The sequence below is a fragment of the Magnolia sinica genome, unplaced genomic scaffold (assembly GCF_029962835.1).
Source record: "Magnolia sinica isolate HGM2019 unplaced genomic scaffold, MsV1 ctg379, whole genome shotgun sequence".
Taxonomy (NCBI): domain Eukaryota; kingdom Viridiplantae; phylum Streptophyta; class Magnoliopsida; order Magnoliales; family Magnoliaceae; genus Magnolia; species Magnolia sinica.
Window position 1 is genome coordinate 1,577 of NW_026682826.1, and position 15,542 is coordinate 17,118.

Genomic DNA, 15,542 nt, shown 5'->3' on the forward strand with positions numbered 1-15,542 from the left:
TTGAGTTGAATTGATATGTGGAGTCAGATGAATATTTGTATGCTTGAGTTGCATCTTACATCGCATGGCCTTTGTATGACCGATATCATTCATGCCTTGCATCGCATAACCTTGGTACGGCTAATAGTATTCATGGATTCATCAGTATGTTCCGCATTACTCTAATACTGCATAACTGTATTACTACCTTGCGCACACACTCTCACCACCCTCTAAGCTTTCTTAATCTTATGCACGACCGTTGCTTGCAGGTAACGTTAGACCACAGCAGCGCTGAGGCAGGAGCGCATAACAGATCATCTTGAAACTTTTGTCTATTATTATTGTATTTTCCTTTATGCTCATTGTACTTGTAAAGTTTTTAATCATAGTGAAAATGTGATGGAGTTTTTTATTGTTGTTTGTGGGTTATACCTTTGGTTATGCTTATTATAAATCAAACTAATGTTAAAAATCCTCATCGTAGCATCCCAAGATCGGAACCTGGCGAATGGGCACTGGGAGCCGAGAATGGGGTACTACGGAGACTGTCGGCGTCGGATTCTGCGATCGAGAATTTTGTGAGCCCGGTTTTCAAGTTTTGGGCGTGACACCTTTTCTTAGGCCTTGTTCGGTCGATTATCAAGGTCGATTACCGATCGATTGCGATTATCGTGGCCGATTACTGATTAACGATCGTGGCTAATTATCGTGACCGATTGCCGATTCTGATTGTCATGGCCGATTGCCGATTCTAATCATCGAGACCGATTATTGATCAATTCTGATTGTTGTGGCCGATTGTCGATTCCAATTATCGAGGCTGATTATCGGTCAATTTCGATTGTTGTGGTTGATTGCCGATTCTGATCACTGAGGCCGATTATTGATCAATTCTGATTGTCGTGGCCAATTGTCGATTAGTGATCGAGGCTGACGATTGTCGATTTTGACTGTTAGGTCGATTGTATAGGCCGATTGTCGAGGTCAATTATCGTGGCTGATTCTGATTGCCGATTCCGATTGTCGAGGCCCAATGTGATGTATATGAGGCCTATGAGATGAGGCCCAATGTGATGCATTGAGGGCCAGGCAATAGAGCCCATTGTAATGTATGCTAGGATCATATGAAAAGCCCATCGTGATGTGTATTAAACTCTTAAGTGAGGCCCATGGTGTTGTATATTTGGCCCTTGTGCGAGGCCATGAGCCCACTATATGTTAGGCTCTATGTGGGCCATTCCTTGGGGGCAATGTTGGTTAAATGTCCACATTGTTGAGGTCAATTGTCGATGCCGGTTATTGATACCGGTTATGAGTATGCGACAGCATAACATCATCATACATGCCCATATGCATCATTTGCATGTTTTGAGATGTAGTTGACCATTGCATATGTCATTGGGCAGGTTATTATGAGACTCCTTGATAGGCGGAGATTGTCTCACATGAGTGCATGGTATGCGCATGATTGATGCATGACTGGATTGTATGACTCATGTATCTTGCATTGTGTTTTGTGATCACTGTATACCCTTATGACATTAAGGCCGTAGCCTCCACAGGCATATCGTGGATGGCAAGATGGGACACTGAAAATGTTTGGTTTGAGCATCGGGCTGCCATAGATGGCCCTGGGTGAAAATTTCTAAATTCTCTTGGTTCTAGCGTCCATACACCAGATTTCGATCCTGGGATCCTACAAGGAGGATTTTAAACATGAATTTGTCTCGTAAGAAGCATAACCACAAGTATACCCAAATCACAAGAACAACATCATCACCACATATCCACTAATATAATCATTTGAGTAGAATGTTGAAAGGGAAATACAATATATAGATATCAAAGAAAACTCCGAAAGTTCAACCGCATGCTCTTGCCTTAGCTCGGCTGCATCTTAACATCATCAACACGCATCTATCGTGCATAAGCTTATAGAAAGCTTAGAGGGTGATGTGTGTGCACAAGGTAAGTGCCAAGTATTTAATACAATGCCATAGTCATATAATATCAAGAATACTGGTAATCCATAAATTGTACAATGTCAAAATAAGCATGAATACTGACAAGATCGTGAGTTATCAGAGTAAATAGAAATACTAACAAGATCACAAATCATAAGATAACAGAATAAGCAGAAATACTGACAAGTCCATAAGGAGTCAAATATCAGATGTCGTCTCTAAACTATATAAATGCACAAACACAGGTAACACAAAATGCCATATGCCGCGGATGTAATGCAATATGCGGTGCGAATGGAATGATCATGCTGGAGTGTGAAGTCGGGATGATAGTACGTAGTATCGCAGGCTATGGGGTCTATCACAAGGGACTTCTATCCAAACCAGTCCCATACCTAAATTTGGATAGTCAGACTCAATGTGGTAAACTCCTGATCTCAGGTTAGTCGCGCGCCCCAACCGAAATCCTAGCCATTGCGAAGGCACACGTAACAAATAGTTGCGCACCACCAACCCGAGTGGATAGTGAATGAATGAATGCATGAATGAGTATGCAACTCCTGCTCACTAAATCCACATATCAGTACAGTTCATCTCTGGGATCATCACCGGGGTCTATTACACTCCAAACCAGATTGCCGCCCCATCGCGCGCAACAAGGCGAGTGGAAGAGACCTCACTATCCGCCTGCCAATATCGGGCCCAGCTCGTCGATAGCGGACCCATTCCTCGAGCTGGTCAGACTCAGCCTAGCATTGCCCCCTCCTCTCGGACAGGTAAGGCCGTACCCCTTTCCAACCGACCACGACACAGTGGGAGACGCGGCCTAACGGTATACGGCCCTCATGCGCTCATGCATCCACTCGGTCTAGACGTTGGAGCAACCTCTGGAACCAAGAGGGTTTAGGGACTTTCACCCAGGGATATCTATAGCACCCCATGTAGATGATTTTCGGTGTCCCATCGGCCATCCACGAAATACCTGTGAGCCACAAACCCGATGTCGCTAGGGTGTACGGTGATCACAATGTAAGATGCATGAGTCATACAATCCAATCATGCACCACTCCTACGCATACCATGCACTCAGGTGAGACAATCTCTGCCTATCAAGGAGTCTCATAACAACCTACACAATGACATATGCAATGGTCAATCATAACTCACAACAAACATGCAGATGATGCGTATGTGCATGCATCATGATGCTATGCTGTCACATACTCATAATCGGTATCAATAACTGACATCAACCATCGGCTCCAATGTGGACATTTAACCAACATTGCCCCCAAGGAATGGCCTACAGCCTAACATACAGTGGACCCATGGCCTCACACAAGGGTCAAATATACAACACCATGGGCCGCATCACATGGGCCTAATACACGTCACCATGGGCCACATCCATGGGCCTCAATTATATCACAATAGGCCTCTACCCATGGGCCCCAAATACATCTCAATGGGCCTCCTATACGACAAGTGGGCCGCACTACTTGGGCCTCTCATACATTACAATGGACCGCACATACGGGTCAATATACATCGAGTGGGCCACAATACATGGGCCTGAAATACACACAGGTGGGTCCTACACATGGGTTTTCAAAATAGAAAAATAGGTGGGCCCCGTTCATGGGTCAAAAATATATCATGATGGGCCCCATGGATGGGCCGCACCAATGGGCCTCAAATGGACTTAGACTACACCAAAAATCTTTTCACTAGTTGCAGGTACAACACGTGCATCACTGTACACTTTCATTTTATGGGGCACGTGGCCACAAATGATGATCCACACGGTCCAAACATTGCCAAGGTAAATCGGCACCAACTAAACATTTTCTATGTAAATCAGCACTACTCAAATATTGTCCATGTAACCCAGCACCATCCAAACACGTCCAACACCGTCCAGCACTGTCTGGATGGTTGGATGAGTTAAATACATCGAGGTGGGTCCCACCTGCCATGGACGGAGCCGTTATGCAACACATCATCAGGGTGGGTGCGCCCAGTGTCTGGCTAGATGGACGGATGAAACACATACATCATGGTGGTTTGCACACACAGCACACACACATATATTTAAAAGAAAACACAAACACCTGGTGGGTCCCACGTGGGGCCACCTCACATGCATGATACTTATAGATATATATTATATTATATTATATATATCCACCTCACATGCATGATACTTATATAGATATATATTATATTATATTATATATATCCATGTACATATATCTTATACCAGATATTAGTCCAGCGTGCTGGACGCAATCCACAGTGGGATCCCACCGTCCCTGATGGACGGTGTGGATACACACATACATTATATAAGGTGGGGCCCACAGAACAACGGCCACCAGCCAATCCACTTCATCTGGTGGGTCCCACGTACATGGCCCACCAGATACATACAAAATATATATATTATATTGATATTATCATTATTATTTATTTGTTATAAAAACAGTGGTCCCCACATGCCCAGTGTCTGGACGTGGAAATACAAAACATACATCGTTTGTGGGGCCCTGATCTGGACAGTCTGTGCATCAGAGGGATGCCACGTCTAGACCCTAGACGGTGTGGATATAACACAAACATCACTGTGCCACCCCACGTGATGGACGGCTGGAGAATCCATAGCATCACGATGGGCCGCAGGTGTGGCGAAAACATACATCATGGCGGTCCACAAAGCTTGCTGTATCAGAGCAGCAGATGCAGCTACTTGCTGCAGGCCCTTCAAAAAAAATAATAATAAAATGAAATAAAATAAGAAGGGATGGACGGCTTTGATAAAACACATGCATCACAGTTGGGACCCATGCGGATATGGCCCACAGCTCTGGAATAAGCTGATATTTGTGTCTTACCCTCCAGCAGAGCATGTTGCTGGACGGTCTGGATAACTCAACATCAGGGTGGGCCCGTGATCTGGTAAAACGGATGGACGTTTGGATGTATCACATACATCAGCAGGACCCACAGGAGGCTGACGTCAATACAACATCTATATAACTAGTGTGCGGCAGGCCAGTCAATCCACTTCCCACCGTCCAGTCCCTGGACGGTGCGGATACGTACATCGATATGAGGTGGGCCCCACACGCTGCCATGGTAGGGGTCCACGTCCAAATAGATGGACGGCTTGGATACAATTCAAACATCATGGGTGGGCCGTTGCTCATAGGGAAAGAGAGAGAGAGGGAGAGAATAGGAAAAGGAAAGAGAGGTATCGGCGGTGATGGAGGGGCCTCGCCTCTATACGCCCCTCATTGATACAAAAATATACATCAAGTGGTCCCATTACAAGTGGGCCCTAAATCAAAACCAAGATGATGAACACCCACCTTAGATCTCTTCTTCATTCTTCCGCCAATGCGTGCTAGAGCTCCAAATGAACAACTTCAACGGTCGGGATCAAACTTGGATGGTAGAGATGGGAGGTAGGAAGTGGGCCACACATGGCTTCTCATGGAGAGGCTTAGACGATTCTTGCTTGGAGAATGAAAGAGAGAGGGAATGAAAGAGAAGTGATGGGAGAGGGATGGGTGAAAGGTGATGGGTGTACTTGTTGTAAGGAAAAGTTGACTTTGGGGGTTGCTTGGGGATGGGGTTGTACTTTGACATGTGAGGTGATGTGTGATTGATTGATGAGATTGATGGGATTTGATGTGATGTTCTCTTGGGTTTACAACAGCGCGGTGTTTTCCTCGAACTGAATGCGGGCCCACATCTTCTGTCCTGGGTATCACCTCGGCGCGCGAGACGCAACATCGGAACCGCGGCGACGGCGCGGTCGCTAGAGTACAAGTCTCGGGTCAAACCGACTCTAAAATACAGGGTACAACTCAGGATCATGCGCCACTGCTATTTACGCGTCGTGGGTCACCGAAATTCGACCGGGAGGACCGCGAAAGCCCATGGAACAGTACGAGCTAGGACACGGGTCTTACATATACCACTTTCGCAAGTACTCTTGATTGCATTTAGCGTATGCAACAAGCCTTTAAACCCTTAGGTTGCCCCTAGTGGACGAGTTGTAGTCTCGTGAGGGCCGAACACCAGAAGGGGGAGGGGGTGTAGCCTTACCCGCCCGAGGGTAGGGGGCATAGCTGGGCTGAGTTTGACCAGCTCGTAAATGGGTCCGCTATCGACGTGCCGGATAGATATTGACAGACTATTGGCCAGGCGGATAATGATACACTCACTTGGACTGTGCTGTTGGGAGAGGGGCAGTGTCATTTGGAGTGTACTAAACCCCGGTGATGATCCCAGAGATGAACAGTACTGATATGTGGACTTATTGAGCAAGAGTTGCATACTCATTCATTCATTCATTCATTCACTATCCACTCAGGTTGTGGTGCACAACTATTTGTTACGTGTACCTTCGCAATGGCCAGGATTTCGGTTGGGGTACGCGACTAACCTGAGACCAGGAGTTTACCGCATTGAGTCTGACTATCCAAATTTAGGTATGGGACTGGTTTGGATAAAAGTCCCTTGTGATGGACCCCATAGCCTGCGATACTACGTACTATCATTTCGACTTCACACTCCAGCATGGTCATTCCATTCGCACCGCATATTTTATTACATCCACGGCATATGGCATTTTTGTGATACCTGTGTTTCTACATTTATATGGTTTAGATACGACATCTGATATTTGACTCTTTATGACTCCTCATTTGTATAGTTGATTTGCATCACGTATTCTGATATTGTTCCTTATTTGTATAGTTGATCTGTATTACATATTCTGATATTGTATGATTCATGATCTTGTCAATATTTTTGCTTACTCTAATAACGTATGATTCATGATCTTGCCCCTATTTCAACATTGTATGATTATGGCATTACGTTGAATACTTGGCACTTACCTTGTGCACACACTTACACCACCCTCTAAGCTTATGCATGATAGATGCGTGCAGGTGATGTTAGGTTGCAGCAGTGTGGAGTTTGGAGTATGTAGCTGACTTCTGTAATTTTTACATATGTATTTTCCTTTCAACATTGTATTCAAGTGTTTATATTAGTGGATATGTGATGATGATGTTGTCTTTGTGATTTGGGTATACTTGTGGTTATGCCTATTAAGAGTTAAATGTACATTGGAAAAAAAAAATTTCTTGTAAAATCCCAGGATCGGAATCTGGCGTTTAGACGCTAAGAGTCGAGAATGGGGTGCCACGGAGGCTGTCGGCACCGGATTCGACGATCGGAATTCCTGTGAACCCGATTTCTAGGTTTGGGGCGTGACACGCACCTTATCACAACTGCGGTATGTTCTGAATTTTATACAATAAGGCCATCCCAAGAAAGATTTATGCATGAAGATGCATTTAGAACATTGCAAATTGCCAATGACTCATATTCAAATGAAAGAGTCCAAGGTCAGGATCATCAATAAAGCATGATTATAATGTCATAGCTTTTGTAAGGCATTTATACCAACATGAATGGTCCAGGTCATCATCTAAGATGCAATCGTCCGACCAATATTCTCCACAGTGAATCCCATCACCAGAAAGTGGGCCCCACTAGTAAAAACTGAAAGGAAGAGGATTGGCTGGTGTACCACACACCAGCTATATAGTTTGAAGTCAGCAAGTTCTGTGTCTCCTATCATGAGGTATGTGTTATATCCAAACCGTTCATCCATTTGGAGAGCTCGTCTTAAGGCTTGAGATGAAAAATAAGACAGATGTAAAGATCAAGTGTACCACACTGCAAAAAGCAGTGGGGGATTGAACCTCTACCATTGAAACCCTTTTGGGGTCACAGAAGTTTTGGAGTAATATAAAAAAAAAATTTCCTCTTCATCCATGTATTTGTGACCTTATTAACAGATTGGATAGAAAATAAATGTTATGGTAGGCCCTATGAAATTTTTAACGATGAAAATCATTATCCTCGGTGCTATTTCTGGTGTGGTCCATTTGAGCTTTGGATATGATTCATTTTTTGTATAATGCTCTAAAAGGATCTCTAAAAATGGATGAACGATGTGGATATAATAAATATATCATTGCGGGGCCATGTAACTTTGATCTCATTTGAACCGTTCGTACAACTCGGAGCTCGAGGAGCGTCGGCGCTTGTCTTCGCACGACACGTATCTACACCAGCTATATAGCTGTTGTGTGGTACACCAACCAATCCCCTTCCAAACCGAAAACACAACTGTGGCGTGCAATTCCCAACCCCCGCATTGCATGATGCTTTATATAAACAAGACAAAAGGAAGAGAACGAGAGGGAGCAGTGGCGTTAGCAGGGAAGTGGGCCCATAGAACAGTGGGCCCACTAGCAGTAGCTGCCACAACTACAGCTATATTAGCGGAACTGCTGCTGGCAGTAGTAGCAGGCGCATCCCACTGCCAGTGTTAGTAGTAGGAGCATTTGAGAGAAGAAGCAATGGGCAGCAATGAGGTAGTAACAGGGGTTGAATGTGGGTGCTGTGGCATGTGGGAGGAGTGCACCATAGGCTACATTGGGTGGGTCGAGGAGCAGTTCGGCGGCACGTGGGTGTGCGGCCTGTGCAAAGAGGTGATCAAGGACAAGTAGGTCCGGCTCGGAGTGGGCATCAAAGCAGCGCTACGGCTCCATGCCACGTTCATGAAGGCCCTGAACGTGGATCCCACACTCCAGATTGTGTGGTATATGATCGAGCTGCTCAAGAAGTTCATGTCCTCCAATTCTTCTAAGGAGAGAATCATTAATAGCTCTTAGCTAGATGAGAGTAAGAAGCACTTAACCCCAGTGGAAAGAAGCTAATTGAGAATGTATTTTGTACTTCTAACTTTTGTTAATAGATTGCATCGTTGTCTGAAATATTGTGTGAGAGAGAGAGAGAGAGAGAGTATTTTCACTGGCCATTGAGAAGCTCTTTAGGTTGAGCTTTACCCACAACGAATTTGTGGGGCCCAATGTGATGTGTGCATGGCATGGAATCCGTGCATCATGTGCACTCCTGTTCTCCTGGATACAAATTATGAGGCTGATACACTACAACAAATAAGACCAACAGCGGCACTTTACGTGCCTCTTGCACCGGCGCTGTGTAAAATAGGGCCCAGGGCCCTCAAATAGATATTTAAGTTTTTTATTTCTAGATCTGTAAATCCGCAGATTATCAGAGGATACAATATTGGAATTAGGGATTTCCTAAACTCCGTAATGGGAAGAGGATTAGGGCTTTCCTAAAAAATCCCTTTTATGGTTTATTGTTGTGAATGTTTAAGGTGTGCACAACATGTGTTTGATGAAATGTCTCTGTTCTAACAGTTTTCAATTTATATGTTAGAGTTGGCATAGTATTTCAAATTCAAATGTTGTTTGCGGCTATGATGATATGGATTTTGTTCTCTTCTATTTTCCCGATCTGAGTTAATTGCAAAGTGGCTTGCCAAACATGGTATTTCTTTAGCACGGTAGTTTATAAGCACACAGGAATGATAATCATGTCACTACGAATCAGCTTACCAAACATGGTAGTTTATAAGCACACAGAAATGATAATCATGTCACTACGAATCAGCCGTCATGTAACGGTGCCACTGTTACGCTGTCATAATGGCCGTATAACGGGAAAAATGACCCGCATTGTATTTCTTTAAAGAGACAGATGGCTCTTGTGGCACAACTTGGACCTATCAGAAACAGATGGATCCACTAACTGTCCATAATAATCGCAATAGGACCTAAGATAGGTAGTTAGGTACTTAAACTTAGGTTAATTTTCCACAACTTAAAAACTGGTTGAGACTCTTCAACCATACACATGGCATAGTTGTACAGCAATCCTGACTGTCCAAATCACTGAACCAACTATGGATGGAGCTATATCAGTGCCATGTGTAAGGTTGATGAGTCACCTACATTCATTCCCAAGAACTCAGGATTCAAGAAGCCAATAAACATTGCTTATACTTTTTTCTTGGTGCCAATATATGTAGCAGGTAATATCACACTCAGAGAACAAGGTCTAGACAGAATGAGTACTCAAATCTGCTTCGCTTATCAAAAAGTATTTATATATAATTGATATTTATTATGCTTTTCATAATATCAACTCAAACATTACATTGGCAGTTACAACTGCAACCTTCCTTACTATTCATAATGAGGAAGTAGTCCTCAATTGGCAGTTGGAAAAAGAGGAACTGTCTGATTCATTTTTCACCGATATTGTCAACTGTACATTGGAGCAGTGATGAAGTGAGATAAGTTCATTTCTTTTTATAATTGCTGCTCATAATTTTCATGACCATGACATTGATCTGTTTGCTCTTTCATTTTTGATGAATGTCTTTTTGCTTTTTGTTTTTTGTATTTCGAATCTTCTTTGCGTCTCTTGCAGGATCGAGATAGTTATTGGAAGATGATGCAGAAATATATAGGTTCAGATGTTACATCAATGGTGACACTTCCAGTTCTTATATTTGAGTCCATGACAATGATTCAGAAAGTGGCAGAGGTCTGTGCTATTTGCACTTTAAACCTGATGCTTGTCAATTTTGTGCAATGCCTTCAGCCTTGCTTATCACATATTGAGCATTATAAATTGCATTATCCTCACATATGCTGGAGTACTCCCACTTGTTAGACCTGGCTGATGAATGTGAGGATCCCTACATGCGGATGGTATATGCTAGTAAGTGGTCTTCTCTACTGTGGTGCTTATGAGTTGTGTGCATGTATTATCTAGTGTAATGGAATATTGGCTATTGTCTGCAGCATCATGGGCAATATCTGTTTACTATGCCTATCAACGAACCTGGAAGCCCTTCAATCCCATCCTTGGTGAGACTTATGAAATGGTTAATCATGGTGGCATTACATTCCTTGCGGAGCAGGTGAACTGTTCATAAGTTTACTTTGATTTTGATTTCTCATCTTTTGGCTGCTGATATTTCACAAGAACACTGTCAGCTGATTTTTTTAACACATTCATGCATACACCCACCGCCTCTCCCAACGACCCACCCGTTAATTGCTAAACCATGTTAACATTATTTGTTGTGGTTGCTTTTTCATTGTCATTTCCATGGTGTTGTTCTACGATGCTCAATTCCTTTCTTTTATCATGCTTCCAAATGTCAGGTGAGTCATCATCCTCCAATGAGCGCGGGGCATGCAGAAAATGATCATTTTACCTATGACGTGACATCCAAGTTAAAGACCAAATTTCTGGGAAACTCCGTTGATGTGATTCAGTCCTTCTAAATGCACATTAGTGCGTGGTGGTGGACTTTACCTTAGCAAAGGCACAGGGGTAAGTAAAAGAGAAGAACTTTCTCATCTTTAAAGAAAAAAAAGAAAAAGAAAGAGAGGTGTCAGGGCCCACCTGGGCTGAGCCACCTATGCTTAATTGATCTGTCAGTAAAGTGTGGACTGCCTCACCTACTAGGGAGGTGTCAGGGCCCACCTAGGCTGATCCATGCCATCACTACACCAAAATTGCTAAATTATAATTTTCATGTTTTGCTAATTAGGGATTTTTGTACGTCTGGAAGTATTTCAAATCCTTGAGGGATTTATAACTGTACCTCCGTTGTTAATGGATTTATACACCTCTTCCTGTTCCAAGAGATGATATTTCTGTCTACCTTCTGATGCTTGTTTAGCATCAAGATCTAGTGCTAAAGGAATCTACTACGGCGAATGACAAAGAAGATCAGTGGACCTCTAGGAGGAATCCGTACATCTGTGATTAGAGAATTTCTCCATATCCTTGAGCGTCCTTATGTATTGTTTAGTGGTGCTCTGTTTTGAGGGGGTTTCTGTTTTGGTTACCCTCTCTTTGCTCTATTTGTGTTGACATACGGTATCACTCACCACCAAAACTCATGACAGTTGATATAAGGCCAATATAGAGTGAGCTCTGTTCAGTCCAAATCAGATAGTTAGGTTTTTTAATAACTGTTTTGAAAGATGTGTTCAGGTTGGATTATATATTCCTACTTGCTGAAAATTAGTTTTCTAGGTTGTTTTGGTTAATAATCTTGTTCTCGACTTTGCATCGAATTAAACCACATGCTCCATCATTTGTGCAGGCCCCCATCAATTTCTTTGAGTTCCATTCCTGCGAATGTACTCCATAGGCAGATACTTCATTCAGAATTAAACCACCTACTCCATCATTTTTGTTTTTGTTTTCGAGGGGAAACTGCTTCAAGTGTGACCACTTTGGCATAAATTACTCTGGGCCCCACAAAGTTTACTAAGTACGCACGCTTGTAGGACGCAATCGCTCTATTCACACGCGTGACATGTGTGTACGAGAGTTCTGAGCTGTTCATCAGGTGTGCCCTGGACCATATGCACCGTGGCTCGAATACCTGCAGGCTGGTAAGGTAATCAGGTGGGCCATGTGAATATATTGAACATGGACTATTGTTCAATCCTTTCTAACTGTCAATATTACTCATACAAGCATGGCTCACCTAGTGACTGGACCGGCCTCTTATTTTGCCACAAAACATATCAGGATGTGAAATACCAGATGAACGACCGGGATCTTGCATGCACATGCAATGTTCGCATGTGCAAGGAGATTCAACCCCTATCATCTTAAAGAGGAATTATACTGTCTTTAGCATTCTTGGGTCACGCCTCCTTTCAAGTGGGCCCATGATATAATATATTGATCTAGACCGTTGATCTGGTGCATCCACTATTGTTTCTTGTTTTGTGGTGTACGGTTTGGACACATCAACAAAGTTATAAGTGATGTATTCGTACTTACATATATATATATATATATATATATATATATATTAGGGACTGATAGAGCGCATGCTGCTCGTATCAAGGCAGTTGATTTATTTAAATATAAGGGAGCAAAAAAAAAAACTATGATATCTGGTTGAGTTGATTCTTTTATTTTAAAGAAAAACAAAAACCAAGATGGTCATGGTTTGCCAAGTATTAAACATGTATAAACTTTGATATTCTGGTCAAGTGTGGAGGTTCATACACTTGCACCTGGATATTGGCATAAATCCACTCAAATTAAACCACATGCTCCATCATTTGTGCAGGCCCCCATCAATTTCTTTGAGTTCCATTCCTGCGAATGTACTCCATAGGCAGATACTTCATTCAGAATTAAACCACATGCTCCATCATTTTTGTTTTTGTTTTCGAGGGGAAACTGCTTCAAGTGTGACCACTTTGGCTAGCTATGTTCTTCTTGCTGTAACTCATTAATGTTTTATGCTTTTTTGATACCTCGCTAAATCAATTTCTAATATAACATTGATGATAATTTGTGCTTTATTTTCTTTGCAGTCAGCGTAAGTGAAATTAAAGCATTTTATGAGCTTTTTAAGAAGATCAGCAATGTTGTATGTTCTTCAAAAAATAAGCAGACCTGCTACTCTGTCATTGCAAGAAGAGTACCAATTAGCCCTCTGTCGTCTAATGTTGCATTCTAGTATTGGGATTTTCCATGTTGCTCTATTTGTCGAAACCCCATTTTTTTTCCTTTGTCACTCCTACGTGAAATAATAAAATGCTATGCTTTAGTTTATTTATATAATAACATGTGAATTGTGAAAGAATCGTCAAAATAAATAATGAATATTTACCTGAAATAACTTTTTATATGTTGAAGAAGTTTCACAAAATAAAAGGTAACAATAGGTAAATGCAAACATAAAATTGTTTCTATATATGAGCCATGTTTAGGACTGTCTAATATGCAGACGCATTTAAGTGTCGACATGATGTGACTTCATAAAAATGCCTTTTTTTAATTTTTAACTAAGCTATCCTTTTATTGTAAATGTGGGTAGTTGCCGATTTCTTTTCTTTTGATGTATTTTATGTTGTTCCATTGATGAACTTTTTGGTTGATCCATGACTGAAAGTTATGTAAGTAATAACTTATCTTCTGCAAGGAGCATTATGTTTGTGGTTACTATCCCATGGATTGTGCTTAGTTTTTAATGATTTTTCATATTTATTTATTTTTTCAATTTTCTTTAATTACGGAGATCTTTTTTGGTGTAGTTCTTGGATTAGGAGGAAAAACAGAGAAATTGAAAAAAGAAAGGAAAAGAAAAGATAATGCCTTTGGTACTTGTTAACATTTGTGAAATTCGATCTCCTTTCAGTTTTTGTTTAGAAATTGATATTTTCAAATTTTTTTTTTTTAATTTCCATTGCAGTTTAGGAAGTTTATTTCAGAGTTTTGGAGTTTCTCAAGATGATTTGAAGCCACATTCAGATTGAGGAGGATTGGAAAAAAAAATTCCAAATAATTTTTAAGTTTTTCATATCATATATCACACTTGATGGTGATTGGTTACCTCCTGCATCTTGCAGGTGTACATGTCAGATCTTACAACACTAATTACTTGGACATGTGAAAGCCGCAGTGATATAATCAAGGTATTCAGGCATCACAATGCTTATTGGGCTCCCATTTCATTTTACTTAGGGCTATTGTGAAAAAATGGCATTCCTCCTTGATGGCTGGCAAGCTGATAAGTGTTCTTTGATGTTGAACAAGGGGTTTGAGATAATAGAGTTGATAGTTGATGTGTAGTACTACTTACAGGTGCACTCTCATTTACAATTGTGTATAAAAGAACATTGTTGAGTCATTGATATATTTTAAAGCTACTAGAAATCTATAGGCCTTCTGTATATAGCCTTGTTAGGAAAATGGTGGATGGTAATAGGTCCTTTCATGTTTGTACGTGGAGGATAGTTCCATGTCTTTATCTCCGAATCATTTAAGTCATCAACCATTCTCTTTTTCTCATTCTACCATGAATTGCTGATTGGGTTTGCATGTCTTTATCTCCATAGCTCTCATCCTTGGAGATGGACTCTATAACTTCATCAAAGTACTGTCTTTCACCATCAGAAGCTTCCATGGTAGATTGAAATGGAAGGACCCTCAGAATAGGTAAAAAACCATGATAAGGGTTTGAACTGTTTCGCATTTGAAATTATTTATATGCAAGAATAATTGTGAATATTTCAAAGTCTTGGTTGAGTTTGTGACTTGTAACTTTAATTCTGATTAATAAGATATAAATTGGCTATCACTCTCAGCTGTTCAAGTAGTTTTGGTTGGGTTTGTGACTTTACTATGGTTCTGGTTAATAAGATATAAATTGGTTATCCCTCTCAGCAGTTCAGGCATTGATAGTTCCCAGTTTTATGACCTTGTAAGAATTACAACCCAAGTGCAGCATGGCCATGTAATGATGGATGTTGTTTCTTTATTGCAGGCCCTTGTTTACATGTTACCACATTCACGCACATGTTCGATGATAGCAAAAGGGGTGGGTAGTTCAATTGCAAGAAGAGAATCATTGCACGTGAGTTGTCTGCATTATAAAACACAACTTTCTTGATTGTAATCTTGTCACCTACCCTATTGAATAATGACAACTGTTCAAGGTCTCCATTAAATATGAACCATTGGTTGTAACTGTCTCATGGCTCATTCCAGGCCCACCAAATCAATGGCTTTGGTGACCAGAAGGTGTGCGCTTTAGGATTTTTATTTATTTATTTATTCAAGACCATTTTTAATTTATTGTTA

General features: G+C 41.5%; 1 protein-coding gene and 1 long non-coding RNA gene across 2 annotated transcripts; both read left to right on the forward strand.

Annotated features, from left to right (window-relative positions):
* Positions 1–10,486: 10,486 nt before the first annotated feature.
* On the forward strand, positions 10,487–11,208 carry LOC131236324 (oxysterol-binding protein-related protein 3C-like). The gene is made up of 3 exons (XM_058233448.1): positions 10,487–10,631; positions 10,715–10,833; positions 11,081–11,208. Exons 1-3 carry the CDS (start codon positions 10,559–10,561, stop codon positions 11,201–11,203), a joined length of 315 nt encoding a protein of 104 aa, XP_058089431.1. The 5' UTR covers positions 10,487–10,558; the 3' UTR covers positions 11,204–11,208.
* Positions 11,209–14,475: 3,267 nt separating this feature from the next.
* On the forward strand, positions 14,476–15,509 carry LOC131236326 (uncharacterized). The gene is made up of 3 exons (XR_009166687.1): positions 14,476–14,897; positions 15,226–15,315; positions 15,450–15,509. It is a non-coding gene; the product is annotated as an uncharacterized LOC131236326 (long non-coding RNA).
* Positions 15,510–15,542: the final 33 nt, after the last annotated feature.

What these genes read in the sequence shown, in the direction of transcription:
- LOC131236324 (XM_058233448.1), top strand. Translation starts at nt 10,559, where the DNA reads ATGCTGGAGTACTCCCACTTGTTAGACCTGGCTGATGAATGTGAGGAT. An exon ending in CATGCGGATGGTATATGCTA is followed by an intron (nt 10,632 to 10,714) that starts GTAAGTGGTCTT and finishes TATTGTCTGCAG; the next exon opens with CATCATGGGCAATATCTGTT. An exon ending in TTACATTCCTTGCGGAGCAG is followed by an intron (nt 10,834 to 11,080) that starts GTGAACTGTTCA and finishes TCCAAATGTCAG; the next exon opens with GTGAGTCATCATCCTCCAAT.